Consider the following 25,666-nt stretch of genomic DNA (forward strand, 5'->3'; position numbering starts at 1 on the left):
GTGTTTACAAATATAGATTTTATAACTCAATTTAATCATATTATAACTCTTATATAAGATACTTGAAAAAAAAAATTGAATATTGGTTAAAAATTATTAGTTTTACAATAAGTTAAATTTAAATATATAATATTATTATAATTTTCATTAATTTATTTTATGACAAAAGAAAGGTTAATAATTAATAATTGTTAAAGAATGTAAAGAAGTCCCACATCGGTTCAAAAACAAAAAACAAGCATAGAAAGAACACGATCTAATAGATTTCTTTTAAAGCACGTTTACCTACCGTTGTTGAAGTTGCATAAACTATTTGTGTTGTGCTCTTTGTTGACGAGAAACTGATTCAATTCGTAGTTCGAATCAACCTCTCAATAAAAAAGATATAACTTGGTTCTATTTCATCTCTTCAACAAGTTTAGTAATAACATAATTGTCCTATCGTTCCGGAACAGGCATTAAAAGTGATTATAGAAAAGAGAATTGAGGGTCCTAAATCAATATTGTAATTAAGAAACCATTTTTTGGAATATATATTTCGAATAGAAAAGTAACTTTGAAAAAAAAAGTGATTAGATAAAACGAAACGAAGTAGTGTCATTGACATAACATATGTCACAAGTCTTTGTCAAAAGATGAATAAGTCCATTTATTAGTTTAGATAGACACTTCGAATATAAACTGAAATATTCTGGAACTACAAAGATAATTATTAAATCGTTAGCACCGCCTAAAAGCATTGCTCATAAAGTATGTTTAATTGGTTATAATTTTCTTTTGACTATGCGCTATTGATTTCACTATTATCCGTGAGTAATAATAGAATAACTCTATTATATTTATAGACCATTTTTTATTTTCTCGAAATACACTACAACAAAACACACTTTCAACCACCTTTATATGCCAACGCTTATTAAGCGTGGGTAAAAATTAAAAAAATAAAACTTTTGGCAACCTTTATACTTTACAACCACCTTTATTTTTTTTTATATACAAACTTTGTTAAAATCCTTAAAACTTAAGTATTATAAATTTAATATTTTTTATGTTTTATTTTTAAACTTTATAAATATTTTATTTCACTATATTAAAATTTTAAAATAAAATTTGACTTAAAATTTTATTTACACTAAAATTTAATTCATAAATTTTAAAATTTTATAACATTATTAATTTTTTTTATTAACATCTGTCTTTTATTTAAGTATTTAAAATTAATTAAATTAAAAGTAAAAAAATAAAATAAACCAAAAATAAATAAATTAAATATTATATTATATTTAATAATAAAATTTTAAATTATATATATTTTAAAACTAGAATCAGTTTTTAATTATCAAGTCTAACACATTTTCTTTCTACGCTGACCAATTCTTTCTAACCTAAAAAATCTTTCTGCCTGTGTTAATCAGACTATCATCCTTCTACTCTCTACAGCCATATTTCTGTGCTATCATCCTTCTACTCTCTGCAGCCAGATTGTCGTGCGCACGAGGTTAGTTACATTCTTCTTCAACCATTAGGGCTTGCCTTCATCTGCACTATCATCCCTTGACTCTCCGCAGCCAGATTGTCGCACCCACGAGGTTAGTTACATTCTTCTTCAACCATTAGGGCTTGCCTTCATCTTCACTATCATCCCTTGACTCTCCGCAGCCAGATTGTCGCACCCACGAGGTTAGTTACATTCTTCTCCGACCATTAGGGTTTTCCTTCATCTGCGGGTCTTGAATGTCTTTTGAGTGATAAATGGTTCTACTTATCTGTTTTAAGGATGCAACGAGGTTTATATGCAATTTATTTAGGTCACTGGTTTTATTTTTCATGTCTGGCTCATAGATTTTCCCCTTGTTGTAGTGTTTTAGATTTCTCAGTTATTTTTAGTTGAATTTTGATGCTAGGTTGTTATCGCTGCACTAGATGATTAAACCATCTTTATGAGTGAGAAATGGTTATACTTTTTTGTTTTAAGGATGAATTAGAGTATACATTCAACTTATTTAGTTGAACCATCTTTATGAGTGAGGTGTTGTACTCTCCAAATAAATTACAACTTACAAGCGCACTCACATGTATATAGTTTGTATAAAATCCAGATGATTAGCTCGCAATCTTTAATTTCCCAAGTCATAATATGTTTTCCCTTGATTTTTTTGTTTGTGTAATAATATTCGTGCCTGCATAAAAGTGTGATGATGAAAGTGGTCACATAATTCTGATTTAGCTACATGGATACAACTTGAACTAATTTGAATCCCAACAAATTAGGGCTGAAGCAATGTCCAATATCGTGTGTTTGGATTCTGCATTTGCCTTATAAATCATACAAAATAGTATATCTGTCTTTCAATTAAACTGAGACAGAGGTTGTTTATAATCAGACAGCAAACAAAAGAAGTCATGGTATTAGATTAGCGTCTAAGAATACATATCTTTTTCGAGGATCTCCTAACATTGTTCATCTCTACAAGAAATGATTTATTTTTTGTTGTATGCACATGTTTGACGAATTTGGATATATATGAATTTGGTATTTGCTGGTATAGTGGTATTGAGAATCATCTCAAGAAAGGAAGAGGTGGATGAATTCCTTGTAATTTTACCTGTTTATGGTGACATTTAATATAGGTTTTATTAGGAAGGATGTTATGAATTCCCCAATTGTTATGCCCGATCAAGGCTTCTTTGGTTGTTCCTAAGGCTTCTTTGGTTGTTCCTAATTGGATTCCTTTAATTTTCTATCACCTGTCAATGTACTTTCTTGTCTTTATTGAGTATTTTTTTTGTTTGATATGTATAAACTTATAAAATCAGTTTTATACAGGGTACAGAAAATGAGTATTAGTCACTAAAGTGAATGGAATGTTTGGAAACTATTCTACCACTGGTGCTTATATTATATCAATGGAAAGGCCTATAACATAACTGGGGTTACATAGTATTGTTAAAAAAGTTAGTTTTTAACCAATGGATAAATATAACTTGTGTCTATTGGATCAGATGGACAGTTGTTGTCGCACCATTAGTAGATTATGTTTTGTCATTATGCTTATATTATATTAATGGAAATGCCTATAACATAACTGGGGTTACATAGTATTGTTAAAAAAGTTAGTTTTTAACCAATGGATAAATATAACTTGTGTCTGTTGGATCAGATGGACAGTTGTTGTCGCACCATTAGTAGATTATGTTTTTCCATATAATGTTATCAGGGTATATATCAAGGTAGATTGTTTAACAGAAGGATTATATTTTGAACGAATAGTTTTAAAATGCCCACATTAGTTAACGATACAATCATTTATCCATGTGGCTGTAGGTTTTCTCCAATAACTTCTCCTAATCTTATTCTCCAATAATTTTAAGAAAGAGTCAGACTAGAAGGTTAGTATTCAGTAATAATAATTGTTTTACAAAATGATGATTTCAAAACTAAGGGTGAATGCATTTGCAGGTATCGCCTTCATCAGCACTTGAATTGTCATTTGAGTCCCTCAATGTGAAGAAATTTGATAGTATTGATCATTATTTCGCCAAAGGTATATTGGTTTTGATTTCATGGTGATTATGACTTTGTTTCAATAAGAAATATAAAAGGGAACTTTGTAGGGAGGAGAGTATCCACACTATTCATTTCTTTCCTATAACCTAGAGATCTATTCTCATTTTATAGGACCTGAAATGAAATATAAAATAAATATAAGTTGTTTAGTATAAAGGACAAACTTGACTGGATATTGGTTTTCAAACAATTACAGTGTGTTGTTATCCTTTACTCTTACATCTCTTTGTGAAAATTTTCTTGTTATGATCCATATAGATTGCATTGACAGGATGGTGAATTCCATAGTCATGTCGGAGGAGATTTCTCCCTCACTCAAGCACATAGTGAATCTATTTGATGAAAGTAGTCAAAGGTCACCCATTATGTTTACTTCAGTTGATAGTGTAAATGAAGAATTTCATGAAACTTACAACATTAATGATATTGCTGAGTTGGATGATACTGGAATTGAAGATTTTGCAACATGGGGTTTTGAGAATGAAGATTCGAATGGGGAAGACCCTATTTCCGGAGGTGATTATAAGGATGTCTTTCAAACCTTCTTAACTTATGTCATTTGGGTTAAATGTTTAAAATATTATAAAAATAAAGTATTTGGTTGATTATTTGAATGAATTAATTCATGGTGGGAAATATTTGTATTATTTCCAAATAACCTTTCATCAAACATGGCCCAGAATTATGTAATATCCTTTTGTCCTAGCATTGAAAAAGAGTAAAGGATGATTCTTTACAATAGTTCTGGTTGAATTTTGCAGGAGAATGAATCATCTATTTTTCAACCCTTATTGTGGAAGATAGAATAGAGAATGTGAGGAATATTTGTTTCTGAGTTTGAGACTTAATTTAAAACACAATGTCCGGGCGGGTCCTGATCATAGGAAGTATCAGAAGGTAGGTAGGCCTTAGAAGCTTATGGAAGGAATATTACAATTACCGTTCTCAATTTCGCTCCTAAGATAAATTCTAAGGCATCCTCCCCGTGTTGTTTTTTCTCTGCTCAGTACATGATAAAAGATGTTCACTTCTTCAACCACATCAATGTTTGATGTCCTAAAATTTTCAAAATATTTCGTAAAGCCAGATTCTATCCAATTCACCGACCCAAACTCTGAAACAGTTTTAGAGTTCATGTAACTGATTGCAATTTTAAAAGGTGAAACTGAATTCACTTGACGAATCAGACAGTACAGCCGTAGCATACCATCTTCTTCGTCGTAAATTGCCCATATCTGCTTTGCCTTGAAGCATTCCTCAGACCTTTCATTGTCAAAGTTGTGAAAATCAGAGTCAGGAACCGTCATGTCGCATTAATATCCTCCTCCTCACCACTGTGCCAGAAATTGTGGCAGTACTAGGCTAGTTAGAAATCACCACCTCTCCTTCTCCTCCTTCTCCTCCTTCTCCTCCTTCTCGGTTCGTTCACTGAGCATGGACAATATATTCCATGCTTCCGATAGAAGCTTAAATGCCCTATCTGCCCCAACAGTTTTGTTGCAATAAGAGTTAAGTACACAACACATCTCCTTATACTGTTTAATGAGCCTAGCTTTAACGGCAGATGGTTTTAGACCAAAAATTGCATAGAAATCAATTTCCCCTTTGAATTTTGTCTTAGATGCAACATACACATCAAATGTAGTTTTCATTTCTTTTGTACCCTCCAAGCTTGGACAAAGAATTTGAGCTCTCAAAGCATAGCTACTTGCGCCATTGTAGTCTTTCTCAACAAATCTTTTCGACCGCCATTGTAGCCTCTTCCTCTATCACTCTGGTAACCACCTCTTCCTTAATTTCCTTAATTTCTGTAGGAGTCCCCTCTTCCGCCATAGGTGCCACCTCTACCTCCCTAGCAGCCTCCTCTTCCTCCATAGGTGCCACCTCTACCTCCAAGTGATTTCAGTCTCACCGTTTAAAGTTGCAATCAGTTACATGAACTCCAAAACTGATGCGGAGTTCGGATCAGTGAATTGGATAGAATCTGGCATTACGAAATCTTGTGGAAATTTTAGGACAACAAACATTGATGTGGTTGAAGAAGTGGACATCTTTTCTCATGTATTGTGCAGAGAAAAAATAAAACGGGGAGGATGCCTTAGAATATATCCTAGGGGCGGAGATATATGGGCCATATATAAGAACTGGTCATCGGAATGGAACAGGGAGACCCCCTCTGAAGTTAGGCATCAATATGAGATGGTGGATGTTATGATGGATTTTGATGAAGAAGATGGAGTGCATGAGTCCACAGGTGAAAGTAGATGGTTACAGGACTGTGTATGGGAGGAACCTAGATAAGGGTTCCATTTGTTGGGTTTTGAAGAAGGAAATGTTGAGATTCTCACATCGTGTTCCTTCTTGGCGAATTAGAGGTGGAGAAAGGACTGATGATCTGCCAGAATGCTGTTGGGATTTGGATCCTTCAACAGCAGCAAGAACAAGAAGAAGCTGAAACTGGGAAACATAAAGTGATATCTTAACTTACATTCCATCCCCCAATTGAAAAGATTATGAACTGTTTGTTGTTTCTTATGATTGTTTGTTCCTGACTGTGTACTTGAGTGATTACAAATGGATGGCCAAAACTATTATAGATTGTTTCATTGTTGTTGATGATGTTTTTGATTTTGACATGTGAGAATTATTCTACATGTCAAATTAAAGTTGAACAGTGGGTTAATTTCTTGTTTAATATTAATTAATTTATTTTTTCTAACAAAAATTGTATTAATATTTATGTTGGTAAAAATATTTCTTAAAAATATTTAAAATTATTATTTCAACATGATTTCATTAATTTATAAATTAATTTTTCTTTTTATATTTTACTGATTTAATTAACCATATATTCTACAACATTTTTACAATAGTTTCATATATCTTAATAATAAATATAGTAATTTCAAATGTATATATTTTATAATACATAACAATTATATATTTTAAATATTCATAATTAATTTACAAACTTATCTTGCAAGACCATTTGCAATTAATAGGTATTTTTTTAAATAATTTATACATTTAATTTACTTGCTATATATTTTGTCATATATATAAAATTTATATCTTAAATTTTAACAATAATTTTAGCCATTTAATAACATGATTTGCAATAACTTTACAATGTATATTTAAGTTTTTTTTCAATTAGTTTATTAATAGTATTTGTTAGTAATAGAAAATATGTATTTTTTAAATTTAGATTAATGGATGGTTTCTCGGGATATAATCAGGTCCTGATGGCGCCTGAAAACAAGGAGAAAACTACTTTCATCATAGAGGTCGGTGTCTTTTTCAATCAAGTGATGCCCTTTGAACTGAAGAACAATGGAGCTACGTATCAGAAAGCAACCATAATTCACAACTATTCTCCACGACATAATCCACAAGAAAGTCAAGGTCTACATTGATGATATCATTGTCAAATACAAGAATCGAGCTGAACATATCACGAACATGGAGAAATTCCTTTAGAGGATTTGGAAATACCATCTCTGTTTAAATCAAATGAAGTGCACCTTCGGTGTCACTACTGGTAAGATGATAATATTTCTGATTACTCAAAGAGGAATAGAAGTCGACTCTAGCAAAATTGCGGCCTTCACAGCCATGACATCACCCCAAAATGAGCGAGAGGTTCGAAGATTTTTGGACAAAATTCAATATATTAGTCGCCACATTAGTAATCTCACTTACACTTGCGATCATCTCTTCAAGCATCTTAAGAAGGGTCAAAAGTTGTTTGGAGTGATACTCATTAACATGTCCTCGAGAAGGTGAAGGCGTATTTGTAATCCCTTCCTATCCTCATGTCTTTAAGGCCAGGAGTTTCTTTGATTCTTCACTTCACTATCACTAAGTCATCCATGGGGAGCATTCTAGTCTAGGAGAATGAAATCAAAGAAGAGGTGGCAATCTACTACATCAGCAAAATGATGACCGATTATGAGTTAAATGACTCTTCTGTGGAGAAGGTCTATTGGGCACTAGCCTAGGTAACGAAGAGGTTGCGCCATTCATCAGCAAAATGATGACCACCGATTATGAGTTAAATTACTCTTTTGTGGAGAAGGTTTGTTGGGCACTAGCCTGGGTAGAGAAGAGGTTGCACCATTATATACAAACTCACCCAATCAAGCTAGTGTCAAAACTTGATCTCATTCGTTTCTTGTTTCAAAGAATCCCAACACTATATTAGAAAGCTGAAGATCAAATGAGATCTCATTTGAAAACTAAAGAAATATATACTTCAATTATAAAATATAAATTCATTCATATTTTCATTTTCTATCTATCCAGTCAAATTTAATTTGACATGTAAAATAATTCTCACATGTCAAAATTAAAAACACCAGCAACAATAAAGAAACAACAGTTTTCAGACAAAGAAACAACCAACCTATAAAAGTTTTGGCCATCCATCTATAAATCTCTCAAGTACACAATAAGGAAAAATCATAAGAAAAAAAAAACAGTTTATAATCTACTATTGGGGGGTGGGGTGTAAGTTATGATATCACTTTAAGTTTCCAGCTTCAGCTTTCTTCTTCTTCGTAGATCGCCCATATCTGCTTCTCCTTAAAACATTGATCAGACCTATCATTGTCAAAATTGTGAAAATCAGAGTTAGGAATCGTCTTGTGCACTGATGCCCTCCTCCTCACCACTGATTGAAGCCCAACTGTGCTGAAATTGTGAAAATCAGAGTTAGGAATCGTCTTGTGTACTAGGTTTGTTAGACACCACCACCTCTCCTCTTGATGATTCTGCTGCTGCTGCTTTCTGAGGTAAATTTGCTAGGTTTTCTTCAGTGCAGGTACTTCAGCGTCAGCTTTCCTTATTTCTGGCAACTTCTTTCTTAATTCAGACAATGCCCTATTAATTAATAACTTTTCTGAGTCAAAAATTGACACTGATGGTCCCATATCTGATAGATTATTTGAAGGCGTTTCTACGCCTGTGTCATCCAGACTCTTTCTCCTTGAGGGCTTGCCCAGTTTGGAAGGCTCGTGAAGAGATCTCGTGCTTTTATTTCCATTCCCTAAAGGGTGTGCCTCGGGAGGGATGGTTATATTTGTATCAACAACCTCCACTGAAGATTCAGAATACGATTTCTGCTTAGATTTAGATACAACGACTCCATTTGTGCATGGTTAAGATATTTGTAATAGTCCCAAGTTGATCTGCATAACCGTTTTCAGGAGCAGGAAAATGTTGACAATCACGAAAAGGATACGAGCCATCTGGAGGTCCTATCCCTTCGTTAATTGCCATGAAAACACCACGACAATTCTTGCAGGATAGTTTTTTGTTCACGTACTTCAGGAGATAGGAGATACTCATACTGAACGTTACAAGCGGTGCATTTTGTCCAAAAGGAATCACCCCTTTTATAGATAAAAAGAATTGTCATCAACAAAGCAAATATTTAGAATAATTTCATTAAAATAAAGAAATTATTTAGAATAAGGCCTTGTATGTTTATGGGTTATTTGGTTAACCAATTGACATGGTCACTCGGGGTACCCTAGGCCGACCTTATTTGAGAGTATCGGTAAGAAAATATATGATAAATGAAAGACAACAAAAAAAAGATAGACCAAAATAGGGTAAAATCCTTTGACCTTGTATCACAAAAGGTCTCATTGTGATTAACCAAACAAAGAATTATAATAAGACTTAGAATAATTGTCATTATCAAAACAAAGATTTGCTTGGCAAAACTGAGAATGCAAATGCACATACCTAGTATTTCTCCTGATTATCGTATGAGGTTCGATCACTTAGGTTGGACAATGTATTCCATGCTTACGAGAGAATAAATGCCCCATCTGCCCCCAACAGTTTTGTTGCAATAAGGGTTGATCAGACGATACATCTCCATAAACTGTCTGATGAGCCTAGCCATACCGGAAGATGGTTTTAGACCAAAAATTGCATAGAAATCAGTTTCCCTTTTTGGTATAAAACCAATCTGCGGCTAGGCTTGTCAGATAGTTTACGGAGATGTATCGTCTGCTTCTTTGTGTTCAATGCTTGGCTTAGTAATTTCCTTTAATCACCAACTCCCCTCTTATAATAATATTGAATCCCTGTTTTCACTTCATCTGACAATGTGGGACAACACACTTTTTTGTCATTATTGAGGCTAATGGTTTTTCTTCTTCTTTTATTTAAAGAATAGGATAATTCAATAATATTTTCAAGAATTTGATACTTTTAAGTATATTATTTTATCAAATGTTAATAACAAACTATTAAAATGATTTATTAGTATAGCTCCAATAAAAAGAGTTTTATTTTAAACATTTGATTTTCACTAAGAACTATTTAAATTGGATTGAAGTTATTACTATGAGAGTAGTTATAACTCGTACTTTCAAACAAGGTATATGACTCGTATTTGATATTTAATAAACTTATGTTATAGTCATTATGACGAATGTTACTTATATTAATAGAGGCATCGACACCTTCAAGGGAGGGTCTATGTACAGCCCCGGGTAACTCAAAATAGTTTGCGTGCGAATGGCAATAACGACGGGGAGAAATACCACCGCTATTGAGTTATTCGGTCGATGAAGGGACCTAACGACCGTAAACTGCGTATATTTTATTTATTTATTTTCATATTATTATCATTCTAGCCGGGTAGGTTTTATGGAAATAACTTAGTGATAGTGAAGTGAAGAATTAAAGAAACTCCTGGCCTCAAAGACATGAGGATAGGAAGGGATTGCAAATATGCCTTCACCTTCTCGAGGACATGTTAATGAGTATCACTCCAGGCAACTTTTGACCCTTCTTAAGATGCTTGAAGAGATGATTGCAAGTGTAAGTGAGTTTACTAATGTAGCGACTAATATTTTGAATTTTATCCAAAAATCTTCGAACCTCTCGCTCATTTCGGGGTGATGTCATGGCTGTGAAGGCCGCAATCTTGCTAAAGTCGACTTCTATTCCTTTTTGAGTAATCAGAAATATTATCATCTTACTAGTAGTGACACTGAAGGTGCACTTCATTTGATTTAAACAGAGATGGTATTTCCAAATCCTGTAAAGGAATTTCTCCATGTTCGTGATATGTTCAGCTCGATTCTTTGATTTGACGATGATATCATCAACGTAGACCTTGACTTTCTTGTGGATTATGTCGTGGAGAATAGTTGTGACTTATGATTGCTTTCTGATACGTAGCTCCATTATTCTTCAGTCCAAAGGGCATCACTCGATTTCAAAAGATACCGACCTCTGTGATGAAAGTAGTTTTCTCCTTGTTTTCAGGCGCCATCAGGACCTGATTATATCCCGAGAAATCATCCATTAATCTAAATTTAAAAAATACATATTTTCTATTACTGAACAAATACTATTAATAAACTAATTGAAAAAAAAACTTAAATATACATTGTAAAATTATTTCAAATCATGTTATTTTATATATAAATTTAAGATATAAATTTTATATATATGAAAAAATATATAGCAAGTAAATTAAATGTATAAATTATTTTAAAAAAATACCTATTAATTGCAAGTGGTCTTGCAAGATAAATTTGTAAATTAATTGTGAATATTTAAAATATTATAATTGTTATGTATTATAAAATATGTACATTTGAAATTACTATATTTATTATTAAGATATATGAAACTATTGTAAAATTGTTGTAGAATATATGGATAATTAAATCAGTAAAATATAAAAAGAAAATTTAATTTATAAATTAATGAAATCATGTTGAAATAATAATTTTAAATATTTTTAAAAAATATTTTTATCAACATAAATGTTAATAAATTTTTGTTAGAAAAAATAAATAAATTAATATTAAACAAGTCATTAATAAATAAGTTATTATTAAGCAAACTAGCATTTATCCTGTGCATTTGCACGAGTAATAATATAAAAAACCCGTGAAAAAGTTATTACGGTAAAAATGTGATAGCATTTTTCATTTTATTTTTAAGCGTTTTAAATTTAAGGGCGGGTTAACCCACAATTCGACTCAAGTATCCATTTACTCTCACATTGCAGAACGATCTGAAAACAATTGATACAGTTTGATTCTTCAACTCATTTAGTTTCACCTCTAGAGTCCACTTCTTACTCATACTACGAGTGAAAGAAAAAATATAAAGACTATCATTAAAATACCCCAAACGAGACTTACAATATCCATATGAATTATGTCCCTTATCTCTATAAATATGATGAAACTCTTCCATTATTGCTCACTAATAATATTTAAATCTGTAGCGCAGAGTCAAAAGAGAATTATGACTGATTAAAAACTATTGATGAACTATCGCGTTCATCAAATTTGGTGTTGAATTTAAAATATAAAGTGTTATTAGCCTATTTGATTAAAAAATTGTACTTGTTTTGTTAGGTTGCAAGTTCGAACCATAACTATAGAATTTTTAATTTTATTTTTAACCGTTTCAAGTTTTTTGAACGGGTCAACCCACAATCCGACCCAAATATCAATTTACTCTTACATTAATATCCAAATTAACCACAGCTCTCAACCTGGCAATCCGGACACTTTAAAAATTAAGCATCATTATATATATATTTATATATTAGTTAGTTAAAAATTTGAACTTTTATTGTTAAAATCTCTCGCGTTCATCAAATTTGGTGTTAAATCTTAAATATAAAGTGTTGTTAGCTTAGTTGGTTAAAAGGTTGTACTTGTTTTGTTAGGTTACAAGTTCGAAATATACAAATAACATTTTTAATTCTATTTTTAACCGTTTTAAGTTTATGGGCGGGTCAACCGACAATCCGACCCAAGTATCCATTTAATCTCAAATAATCATCCAAATTAACCATAGCTCTCGACCCAGCAATCCAGACACTTTAAAAATTAAGCATCATTATATATATAGATTAGTTAGTTAAAAATTTGAACTTTTATTGTTAAAATGTCTCGTGTTCATCAAATCTGGTGTTCAATCTTACATATAAAGTGTTGTTAGCCTAGTTGGTTAAAAGTTTGTACTTATTTGGTTAAGTTGCAAGTTCAAAACATACAAATAACATTTTTAATTTTATTTTAACCGTTTTAAGTTTATGTGCGAGTCCACCCACACTCCGACCCAAGTATCCATTTACTCTCAAATAAATATTCAAATTAACCATAGCTCTTGACTCGGCAATCCGGACACTTTAAAAATTAAGCATATTTATAATAATTATTATAAAATAAATTATAAAATAAAATATCATAAATAAAATCTGCAATGCAAATAATGTTGTAATATGTATTATAATATTAATAATATTTTTCAATAATATATATTGAAAGTTGAAACAAAATACTTCTATTTATAAATATATCTATAAAAGAGTGACAACATAAATTATAAAATTTGCAACTTAAGAATAACATATTTGATTTGTGTAATACTACGTTAGTTCATAAACACTTATTTTAATACTTTTTAAAGTTGAAAAGAGCATTTTTTTAAAATCTTATTTTTTTTAGTGTAATCTTGTACTAAGACAACCACAATTGAGAGATCTAATATTTGACTTAGAGTTGCCCATCATATTGTGATGTAATAATATTACGTTATTATCGGTCACCGAAAAATTGGTCGACATTAAACACATATTTTTTTAGTATGTTTTAAACACTGAGTCTGTATCTATTTTCTAAAATCACCATCTACTCAAATTTCTTTATCCCAAAAAATTATAAATAAATTATAATTTAAATATTTTATTTATTTATTTTATAACAAAATAAGACAATCAATCCAGCAAGAAGAAAGTCAGATCCTGGACCGGGTATGGTTATTGATAATTCAAGAGCAGCTTAATTTCAAACTTTGATCTCAAAACAACAAATAATCAACAGTTTTCAAATATAGAAACAACCAACCTATAATAGTTTTGGCTATCCATCTGTAAATCTCTCAAGTACACTTAGGAACAATGATAAGAAAAAACAAACAGTTTATAATCTACTATTGGGGGTGGGGTGTAAGTTAAGATATCACTTTAAGTTTTCTAACTTCAGCATCTTCTTCTTCTTGCTGCTTTTGAATAATAAGGCCATCTTGGGTTAAGTTTTCTAGCTTCAGCTTCAGCTTCTTCTTCTTCTTGCTGCTTTTGAAGAATAAGGCCATCTTGGGTTGCGGCTGGGTCAAGATCCCAACATCATTCTGGCAGATCATCAGTCTTCTCTGCACCTCTAATTCGCCAACAAGGAACACAATGTGAGAATCACAACATTTCCTTCTTCAAAACCCTACAAATGGAACCCTTATCTCCGCTCCTAGGATAAATTCTAAGGCATCCTCCCCGTGTTGTTTTTTCTCTGCTCAGTACATGAGAATAGATGTTCATTTCTTCAACCACATCAATGTTTGATGTCCTAAAATTTCCACAAGATTTCGTAAATCTAGATTCTATCCAATTCACCGACCCAAACTCCGAAATAGTTTTAGAGTTCATGTAATTGATTGCAATTTTAAAAGGTGAGACTGAAATCACTTGACGAATCAGACAGTACAGACGTGGCATACCATCTTCTTCGTCGTAGATTGACCATATCTGCTTTGCCTTGAAGCATTTCTCAGACCTTTCATTGTCAAAGTTGTGAAAATCAGAGTCAGGAACCGTCATGTCGCATTGATGTCCTCCTCCTCACCACTGATTGAAGCTCCATTGTGCCAGAAATTGTGGCAGTGCTAGGCTGGTTAGAAACCACCACCTCTCCTTCTCCTCCTTCTCGGTTCGTTCACTAAGATCAGACAATATATTTCATGCTTCCGATAGAGGTTTAAATGCCCCATCTGTCCCAACAGTTTTGTTGCAATAAGGGTTAAATAGACAACACATCTCCGTATACTGTTTGATGAGCCTAGCCTTAACAACAAATAGTTTTAGATCAAAAATTTCATAGAATTCAGTTTCCCCTTTGAATGTTGTCTCAGATGCAACATACACATCAAATATAGCTTTCATTTCTTTTATACCTTCCAAACTTGGACAAAGAATTTGAGCTCTCAAATCATAGCTACTTGCGCCATTGTAGTCTTTATCAACAAATCTTTTCTCAACCTCCTCCCTTTCTGTCCTGCGAACCTCCTTTACCGCAATAGGAGCCTCCTCCCTTTCTGCCCTGCAAACCTCCTCCTCTACCTCCATTGTAGCCTCTTCCTCTATCGCATTGGTAGCCACCTCTTCCTTAATTTCCTTAATTTCTGTAGGAGACTCCTCTTCCGCCATAGGTGCTACCTCTACCTCCCTAGCAGCCTCCTCTTCCGCCATAGGAGCCACCTCTACAGCCATAGGAGCCTCCTCTACAGCCATAAGAGCCTCCTCCTTTTCCTCCCTAGCAGCCTCTTCTTCCGCCATAGGTGCCACCTCTACCTCCCTAGCAGCCTCCTCTACAACCATAGGAGCCTCCTTTTCCTCCCTAGCAGCCTCCTCTTCCGCCATAGGTGCCACCTCTACTTCCCTAGCAGCGTCCTCTTCCGCCATAAGAGCCTCCTCTACAGCCATAGGAGCCTCCTCCTTTTCCGCCCTAGTCTAGCCGCCTCCCCTTCTGTCATGTGAACCTCCTCCTCTTTCGCCCTGGGAACCACCTCTTCGTTAATTTCCATAGATCAAACAAGAACCACAAAATTGTAAATCCAATACTCAGATTAGCATCCACAAAATTGTAAATCCAATACTCGGATTAAAACTTTTGAAATAAAATAAAACATCCGAATTGCACACTGAGGCCACAGCAGATACGCAAAACTAAGCTAATAAACCTACAGTAGCTCGATGAAAACTAATTAGATATATAAGTATCACGTCTTCCTATATCAAAGTTTCATGAATTTCAATCTAAATCAAATCAATAGCCTATCTGTAGCTGAAGCTCGCAATTGGTTCATGAATTGCATTTTGACATGAAATGAGAAACAAATGTAGGAAAAAAGAAGCTGAAACTCACTCCGGTGTAGGAAAATTGTGTCGGTTCGTAGGACAGAAAGGGAGGAGGCTGAGAAAAGATTTGTTGAGAAAAGACTACAATGGTGCAAGTAGCTATGCTTTGAGATCTCAAATTCTTTATCCAAGCTTGGAGGGTATAAAAGAAATGAAAGCTACATTTGATGTCTATGCTGCATCTGAGACAAAATTCAAAGGGGAAACTGATTTCTATGCAATTTTTGGTCTAAAACCATATGTTGTTATGGCTAGGCTCATCAGACAGTTTACGGAGATGTATCGTCTGCTTAATCCTTATTGCAACAAAACTGTTGGGGCATATGGGGGCATTTAACCTTCTCTCGGAAGCATGAAATATATTGTCCGACCTAAGTGAACGAACCTTGTACGATATCTGGAGAAATACAATGTCAAAGGGTTTTGCCCCTATTTTGGTCTATCTTTTTTTTGTTGTCTTTCATTTATCATATATTTTCTTACGATACTCCCAAACAAGGTCGGCCTAGGGTACCCCGAGTGACCCTGTCAATTGGTTATCCAAATAACCCATAAACATACAAGGCCTTATTCTAAATCATTTCTTTCTTTTAATGAAATTATTCTAAATATTTGCTTTGTTATTGACAATTAATTAAATCTTTTTTTTCTATGAAAGGGGTGATTCCTTTTGGACAAAATGCACAACTTGTAACGTTCGGTATAAGTATCTCCTGAATTGTCGTGGTGTTTTCATGGCAATTAACGAAGTGATAGGACCTCCAGATGGCTCGTATCCTTTTCTTGATTGTCAACATTTTCCTGCTCCTGAAAACTGCTATGCAAATCAACTTGGGACTATTACAAATATCCCAACCACAAATGGAGTCGTTGTATCTAAATCTAAGCGGAAATCGTATTCTGGATCTTCAGTGGAGGAACACCCTATAGGGAATGGCAATAAAAACACGAGATCTCTTCACGAGCCTTCCAAACTGGGCAAGCCCTCAAGGAGAAAGAGTCTTGATGACACATGCGTAGAAACGTCTTAAATAATCTATCAGATATGGGACCATCAATGTCAATTTTTGACTCAAAAAAGTTATTAATTAATAGGGCATTGTCTGAATTAAGAAAGAAGTTGCCAGAGATAAGGAAAGCTGATGCTGAAGTAGCTGCACTGAAGAAAAACCTAGCAAATTTACCTCAGAAAGAAGCAGCAGCAGCAGGAAAATCAGTAGGAGAGGTGGTGGTGTCTAACAAGCCTAGTACTGCCGCAATTTCTGGCACAGTTGGACTTCAATCAGTGGTGAGGAGGAGGGCATCAATGCGCATGAAGGTTCCTATCTCTGATTTTCACAATTTTGACAATGATAGGGCTGAGCAATGCTTCAAGGCGAAGCAGATATTGGCGCTCTATGATGAAAAAGATGCTATGCCACGTCTGTACTGTCTGATTTCAGTCTCACCGTTTAAACTGCAATTAGTTACATGAACTCCAAAACTGATGCGGAGTTCGGGTAAGTGAATTGGCTAAAATCTGGATTTACGAAATATTGTGGAAAATTTAGAACATCTTTTCTCATGTATTGAGCAGAGAAAAAATAAAACGGGGAGGATGCCTTAGAATTTATCCTAGGGGCGGGGATATATGGGCCATATACAAGAACTGGTCATCGGAATGGAACAGGGAGACCCCCTTTGAAGTTAGGAATCAATATGAGATGGTGGAAGTTATGATGGATTATGATGAAGAAGATGGGGTTTGCATGAGTCCACTGGTGAAAGTAGATGGTTACAGGACTGTGTATGGGAGGAACCCAGATAAGGGTTCCATTAGTTGGGTTTTGAAGAAGGAAAAGTTGAGATTCTCACATCGTGTTCCTTCTTGGCGAATTAGAGGTGGAGAAAGGACTGATGATCTGCCAGAATGCTGTTGGGATCTGGACCCTGCCGCCACCCAAGATGGCCTTATCCTTCAACAGCAGCAAGAACAAGAAGAAGCTGAAGCTGGGAAACATAAAGTGATATCTTAACTTACATTCCATCCCCCAATTGAAAAGATTATGAACTGTTTGTTGTTTCTTATGATTGTTTGTTCCTGACAGTGTACTTGAGTGATTACAGATGGATGGCCAAAACTATTATAGGTTGTTTCATTGTTGTTGATGATGTTTTTGATTTTGACATGTGAAAATTATTCTACATGTCAAATTAAAGTTGAACAGTGGGTTAATTTCCTATTCCCTATGGTTGACTTGATTTGGGATAGAAAATACAAATATGAATGAATTTATATTTTATAATTGATGTATGTTTGTCTTTATCTTTCAATGAGATTTGATCTTCACTTACAAATAATATATTGTTTGTTATTGCTCCGCTCCAGTTAAATGAAATTTCTTGGCAGTAAAACTAATAAATAAGACAAATCCTCTTTCTGAGGTGTGAATGTCTTTATTCTTGAATTTCTTGATTCAAACCATATTAATTGTGTTCTCTTATATAGAGCACATTATATATAGCTTTGTTTTAATAATCATATTCAAGAGAATACTTTAAGTGTAAAGAGATATAATTGTGTATGTAACAACTAAACTATAAATTAACGGTTAATATTGAAAATTAATTTTTTTTTTATTTTGGATAGATTAATGTTTTTTTATGAACTTTTATAATTAATCATAGATTCATAATTTTTAACATAATATTATAAAACAAATAATTAGGATAATAAAATATATAAAAAGTAGCATATTCAAAAGAAGCTAATGCATTTTTCTAATCAAAAATTATATTTTGTAATAAAATAAAATAAAATAAACAAATGAATTAAAAAATAAATCGAAATAAAACATAAATCTCTCATCAAGGGGGGAATTTGAGGAGATGACCCTCAATAATGCAATAATGTCTTAAATGCGGAAAGTGCAGAGTTAAAAAAAAAAGCGCTAGTGACCCCTTTTACTGTTTTAAGACGAAAATGCCCCCGTTGCGTCACACAACCCCAGTTATTTTATTTTTTATTTTTCAAAAAATTTTAATTATGAATTTTTTTGGACGAAAATACCCCAGTTGCGTCACGCAATCGCGAGACGAAAAAAAAAAAGAAAAAAAATAATAAAAATTCGGTTGCGTCACGCAACTAGAGTTGCGCAACTAGAGTTGCGTTACGCAAAGGTATAATTGTCATTAAAAAAAGAGGGTCAACAACGCTATTTAAATTATGCACTCAAACTATCCGCTATTCACCCTATCAGTGAGGTCATTTCCTCAAATTTCATTTCCCCTCACGGAAGGATAATCTATTGTGATAGTTTAAAATGAGTACATATAATGATTGATTGAACATTCTAAATTAATTTGTAAGTTTTTTAAAAACTTCACCTTGTTAATGAGAAAAAAAGTTAAAAAAATGTTATTAATACCCCTACTCTTTTTAACAATAATTTTTTAAGATTATCATTGCTAGTGATTCATCTGGCCTTGTTTGGTTTCTCTCAAAAGTATTCGATTATTGGGAAAAAATTAGAGCACATTGTCCCGAACTATTTCCAGTTCTTATATTAGCACATTAGCCTTTGGTACTCTAATGTCTTTTTATCGACATTTTTCGAAACGTTCAGACTCGATAATTTACGCCCTAGAACTCACTTTTCTCTCGAATCTCGAATGAGATAAGAACCAAAATAGTGAGTGCGACTATAATTAAATTTTAATTTGTCAATGTTTTGCTAAGTCTTGTGGCCTACATTTATATTGAATCTCGTAAAACGAGACGAGGAAATGACTCTCTCGAATTTGCCTAAGTGTGTGATGATAAACCACAAATAGGACTTAAACAAAATTATACTAGCTTTGACTCTTTTAAAGTTGTTACTTAATTTACTCATCGAGAAATTAGGCAGGAAAAATATATTTTTTTAAGTCAAACACGACTTAGAAATTTCGATTTGGTCCGGTGTTTGGTTACACGTGAGAAAAGTCATCAATATTATGTCTCAAGTGCCCACCGAAGTGAATAATCTCTACTACAAACGTTTTGTCATTTTTTGAAAATATGATTTTTATACTTTTATTTGATAATTTATTCAAATCATATCCACATGTCTAAGGCTCTAGCTTATTTCCTAAACTAGATTTAATTATTGTACTCATATATTCTTAAGGCATGTGTCTGGGTTCATCATTTTGCGATATAAAAAAATACTGAATTTTAGAGAAATTCAAACTCACTTGTGAGTTGTGAATAAGAAAGGGTAGAAACCTGTAAAGATTGCAAAAATATGAGTTAGCTTTTCAAAGAATTTATATTTTAATTTATAAAAATGAAGAATTTTATTTTTTTGAAATTTTTAATGTTGGTTGAAGCTTTAATGGAGGATTGATATCCAAGCTCTCTCGCTTTTAAACTTTCCCACCCTTGAAATAAAACTCTATGATGCTTTTTTTAAATGATTCATGCAATAATATTATAAATGGATAGTCGTTTACACATAACGACAAGAACACTAAATTTATAAAAAAAATCACACAAATATTATAAAATTAACATGTGCGGAGATCTTCCAAAAAGGAAATGAGCTCTCCAACTGAATCTATCGGCTTCCCACATCGAACATCATATAATGTTAGGATGATAGCATTGTGTTGGATCCGCAACGGTCATTTAAGATTGTTGAAAGATCTACGATTTCTCTCTAACCAAATTATCCACCATAAAAAATAGAGATATAACCTCATTGTTTCAAACCCACAAATCTAGCTACCTAATTCCACTATTTTCAATACGCACCAATGATTCCCGACAAAACCCAAAAAAATACCAGTAATACTCCAAATAATGCACTAAATACCAACGACATATACTACATCGTCTCCACCTCCTTAAGACACATACTACATCGACTAACTAAGATAAGACACTTACGTATATATTTATCATCAGTTAGAATCCCATTGTGGATCACACTTCTCTAACTAAATGATTGAGTCTTCGTGAGAACGGGTGCATGAGAAGATAAGGTCCCTAGTCATGCACAAAACAATTAGGGAGTATGTTGTCAGATAAAGAGTGAAATACTTTTATTTATTACAACTTTCTTGTAAGTATAATTCAAATAATACATTAATAAATAATATGAATTAAATTTTCGTAGATTAGAAAAATTCAAAGTTTAAACTCAATTGTAGGGTGCCTCCGATTAGAGGACCTAACAAAAATAGGCGTATGCCACGTATTGCAAAGAACACACGGTATTCTTTAGTAAAAGGCGAAAGAATAGTTCGCTTTGTGTTTAGTGCTTGGCTTCGTAATTTTTTGTAATCACCAACTCCCCTCTTATAATAATATCAAATCCCTATTTTCACTTCATCTAACAATGTGGGACAACACACTTTTTTGTCATTATTAAGGCTAATAGTGTTTTTTCTTCTTTTATTTAAAGAATAGGATAATTCAATAATACTTTCAAGAATTTGATACTTTTAACTATATATTATTTTATCAAATGTTAATAACAAACTATTACAATGATTTATTAGTATAGCTCCAATAAAAAGAGTTTTATTTTTAACATTTGATTTTCACTAAAAACGCTTTAATTTGAATTGAAGTTATTACTATGATGGTGGTTATAACTCGTACTTTCAAACAAGGTATATGACTCGTATTTGATATTTAATAAACTTATGTTATAGTCATTATGACGAATGTCTATGTATATCTCGGGTAACTCAAAACAGTTTGCATGCGAATGGAAATAACGACGGGGAGAAATATCGTCGCTATTGAGTTCTCCGGTCGATGAAGGGACCTAACGACCGTAAACTACGTATACTTTTTTTTCATATTATTATCATTCTAGCCGGGTAAATTTTATGGAAATAACTTATCCCGACTAGATTTTAAATCCTAGCTCGGCCCTTGGACAACTTATCAACATGACATAAAAAATGTTAAATGAGGCTAATGAGTTTTCCATTTTTTGTGTTAAATTGTTATACTTTCCTAGGACCACCATCTTCTTATGTTATAAGTTGTAGTGTTATTGCCTTCTTTTTTCCATTGGCTTACTAGGGTCTGCCATACATCATCTAATTAAGATGATAAATGAGGGTTTCCATTTTTTTGTGTTAAAAAAACATAGTTTCCTAGGACCACCGTCTCCTTGTGTTATAATTTGTGTTGTTATTGCCTTCTGGTTATATATTGTTTTTGTACCTATGTATATACATCTTTTATCCAATTTCAAAATAATCAACGTAACTCAATATCTAAGCATCTCTAAGCATTTGTATAAAATAAACTTGATAAGAAGACCATAGTAACTAGAAATCACAAATTTTTCGGATTGACTTTGTCATTTACTAATCCAAATTTCCCTTCATTTACATGTCTAACACAAAAAATTAATCATCAAAACTCCCAAAACAAAATGAGACTAAATAACCATCTTTTTGTTTTATATTGCTTTATGTTTGCATACAAAATTACTACTTTAGTTCCAAATTCTAGTGTGAGTTTTGTAAGATTATTTTTCTAAAAGATGGGGCAAATTTTATTAATCCATTTTCTTTTCGAAATTAGCCGAAGAAACGATAAAATCCATAAAAACATACATGTTCAAGTTCTAATATGGTGTGTTATAAATATTCACAACAAAAGAAAAATTCAAAAGAAAAAATATACTAATACACTCGCATACAAAAAATAAAAAATGCACATAAACAAAATACCAATACACTCAAGTCCTAATTCAATGTAGGAACTCAAATTTTCTAAGTACATATCGGCACCGTTCAGAGTATTTCTATGTGAACAGTTCTGGTAGGATGACACCATATAGCATGAACATACAAGATAACCTAAAAGAAGCAAAACCATATAAAAACATTAAATATTATGAATGGTAAATAATTTACTTGACCAATCTTATTAGATGGTGTTTCAATTCTTTGGAAAAACATCTCCAATCATTATATGGTTAGTTCAAATGATTGAATGATACTGTAATTATTAATCGAATAATACTGTAATTCTACGACAGAGGAAGAAGAGGTAATTGTTGTTCATCCTATAATTATTGTTCATAAAATCATCTAAAACAAAAAACAACTAGTCAGATTTAGATATGAAGACTATTTAGATCTGATTGATTCCTTGTATACTTGTAAGTGGTTCCAAACAATTTCTTTTAATGCCTGAACATCCACATGTTTAGATGTTTTGTCATAACTGACTTCAATCTTAGTTACATGTTGAATTCACAATAGTTGACTTCAATCTTATTTTCATGTTGAATTCACAATAATTAATTAGTAAATACACTTAAACTATTACAACTTAACATATGATCATCAAAAGAAATATTTACAAAGAAATATTTACAATGGTATACACTTCATTTAGATCATATTCCGAAAAAAATCATTTCTGAGAGAGTCTATGTAACAAAACACTCATTTTCAAATAGACTCATCAATCAGATACAAAAGAAAAGAATGAAGATAAATATAGAGCCAATAAGATAAACCCTCACCCTTTACAAATACAAGATACAATCAATTAAATCCCACCTCACATCATTGTCCACGTAACATGTTTGTACCAAAAAAAATTAAAAGATGTTTCCTAACAGAAAGTGAGTGATTCTATGAACACCCAAAGCTATAGAATTCTATTATACAAGTAATATAACTAACTCTATTTTTATGTTCAAAGGAAGTACTATATAAAGGGATAGTCATATAACAACAATAGGAGCTCCAAATCTACAGTTTTCTTTATTTCTAACCTTTTATTGGTAAGCAACTATATGACAATCTCTGGAATAGCATTTTACAAATCCTATGATTTGTATTATTTAAAATAATGAAACAATCAGATACTTTTTAACCAACCTAACGAGGCTGAGGAATAAGTGTGTCATTGTCCTCTACATCACTATGAACATCTTCATTGGATGCTTCAGTTAAACCTACAAACCTAGAAGAATAAAAATAATAATAAACATATGAATTATTTGAAATAGGAAAGAAATTGAGAACTGTAATTGTAATATTCCTTCCATAAGCTTCTAAGGCCTACCTACTTTCTGATACTTTCAATGATCAGGACACACCCGGACATTGTGTTTTAAATTAAGCCCCAAACTCAGAAACAAATATTCCTCATATTATCTATTCTATCTTCCACAATAGGGGTTGATTCATTCTCCTGCAAGATTCAACCAGAACTATTGTAAAGGATCCTTTACTCTTTTTCAATGCTAGGACAAAAGGATATTACATAATTCTAGGCCTTGTTTGATGAAAGGTTATTTGAAAATAATACATTTTTTTCCCACCATGAATTAATTCATTCAAATAATCAACCAAATACTTTATTTTTATAATATTTTAAACATTTAACTCAAATGACATAAGTTAAGAAGGTTTGAAAGAAAACCTCATAATCACCTTCGGAAATAGGGTCTTCCCCATTCGTATCTTCATTCTCGAAACCCCATGTTGCAAAATCTTCAATTCCAGTATCATCCAACTCAGCATTATCATTGATGTTGTAAGTTTCATGAAATTCTTCATTTATACTATCAAATGAAGTAAACATAATTGGTGACCTTTGACTACTTTCATAAAATATATTCACTATGTGCTTGAGTGAGGGAGAAATCTCCTACGACATGCCTATGGAATTCACCATCTTGTCAATGCAATCTATATGGATCATAACAAGAAAATTTTCACAAAGAGATGTAAGAGTAAAGGATAACAACACACTGTAATTATTAGCATACCAATATCCAGTCAATTTTGTCCTTTATACTAAACAACTTATATTTATTTTATATTTCATTTCAGGTCCTATAAAATGAGAATATATCCCTAGGTTATAGGAAATAAATGAATAGTGTGGAAATCTATACTCTCCTCCCTACAAAGTTCCCTTTTATATTTCCCATTGAAACAAAGTCATAATCACCATGAAATCAAAACCAACATACCTTTGGCGAAAGAAAGATCAATACTATCAAATTTCTTCACATGGAGGGACTCAAATGACGATTCAAGTGTTGATGAAGGCGATACCTGCAAATGCATTCACCCTTAGTTTTGAAATCATCATTTTGTAAAACAATTATTATTACTAAATACTAACCTTCTAGTCTGACTCTTTCTTAAAATTATTGCAGAATAAGATTAGGAGAAGTTATCGGAGAAAACTTACACCCACATGGATAAATGATTGTATCGTTAACTAATGTGGGCATTTTAAAACTATTCGTTCAAAATATAATCCTTCTGTTAAACAATCTACCTTGATATAACCCCTGATAACATTATATGGAAATACATAATCTACTAATGGTGCGACAACAACTGTCCATCTGATCCAACAAACACAAGTTATATTTATCCATCGGTTAAAAACTAACTTTTTTAACAATACTATGTAACCCAGTTATGTTATAGGCCTTTTCATTGATATAATATAAGCACCAGTGGTAGAATAGTTTCCAAACATTCCATTCACTTTGGTGACTAGTACTCGTTTTCTGTACCCTGTATAAAACTGATTTTATAAGTTTATACATATCAAACAAAAAAAATACTCAATAAAGACAAGAAAGTACATTGACAGGTGATAGAAAATTAAAGGAATCCAATTAGGAACAACCAAAGAAGACTTGATCGGGCATAACGATAGGGGAATTCATAACACCCTTCCTAATAAAACCTATATTAAATGTCACCATAAACAGGTAAAATTACAAGGAATTCATCCACCTTTTCCTTTCTTGTGATGATTCTCAATACCACTATACCAGCAAATACCAAATTCTTATATATCCAAATTCTTCAAACATGTGCATACAACAAAGAATAAATCATTTCTTGTAGAGACGAACAAAGTTAAGAGATCCTCAAAACAGATATATATTCTTAGACGCTAATCTAATATCAGGACTTTTGTTTGCTGTCTGATTATAAACAACTTTTGTCTCAGTTGACAGATACACTATTTTGTAGGATTTATAAGCAGATGTAGAATCCAAACACACAATAATGGACATTGTTTCAGCCCTAATTTGTTGGGATTCAAATTAGTTCAAGTTGTATCCCTGTAGCTAAATCAGAATTATGTGACCACTTTC

The 25,666-nt window shown here is 32.5% G+C and overlaps 2 protein-coding genes and 1 non-coding gene across 3 annotated transcripts; 2 read left to right on the forward strand and 1 right to left on the reverse strand.

Annotated features, from left to right (window-relative positions):
- Positions 1–5,503: 5,503 nt before the first annotated feature.
- Positions 5,504–6,051, forward strand: LOC124927590. The gene is made up of 2 exons (XM_047468070.1): positions 5,504–5,822; positions 5,942–6,051. Exons 1-2 carry the CDS (start codon positions 5,504–5,506, stop codon positions 6,049–6,051), a joined length of 429 nt encoding a protein of 142 aa, XP_047324026.1.
- Positions 6,052–16,264: 10,213 nt separating this feature from the next.
- On the forward strand, positions 16,265–17,626 carry LOC124927843. Its single transcript, XM_047468362.1, has 4 exons — positions 16,265–16,554; positions 16,626–16,955; positions 17,107–17,533; positions 17,618–17,626. The coding sequence occupies exons 1-4, from the start codon at positions 16,265–16,267 to the stop codon at positions 17,624–17,626; spliced, it is 1,056 nt and encodes a 351-aa protein (XP_047324318.1).
- Positions 17,627–20,704: 3,078 nt separating this feature from the next.
- LOC124922904 lies at positions 20,705–20,819 on the reverse strand. Its single transcript, XR_007097952.1, has one exon. It is a non-coding gene; the product is annotated as a U5 spliceosomal RNA (small nuclear RNA).
- Positions 20,820–25,666: the final 4,847 nt, after the last annotated feature.

Source organism: Impatiens glandulifera, chromosome 1 (genome assembly GCF_907164915.1).
Source record: "Impatiens glandulifera chromosome 1, dImpGla2.1, whole genome shotgun sequence".
Classification (NCBI taxonomy): domain Eukaryota; kingdom Viridiplantae; phylum Streptophyta; class Magnoliopsida; order Ericales; family Balsaminaceae; genus Impatiens; species Impatiens glandulifera.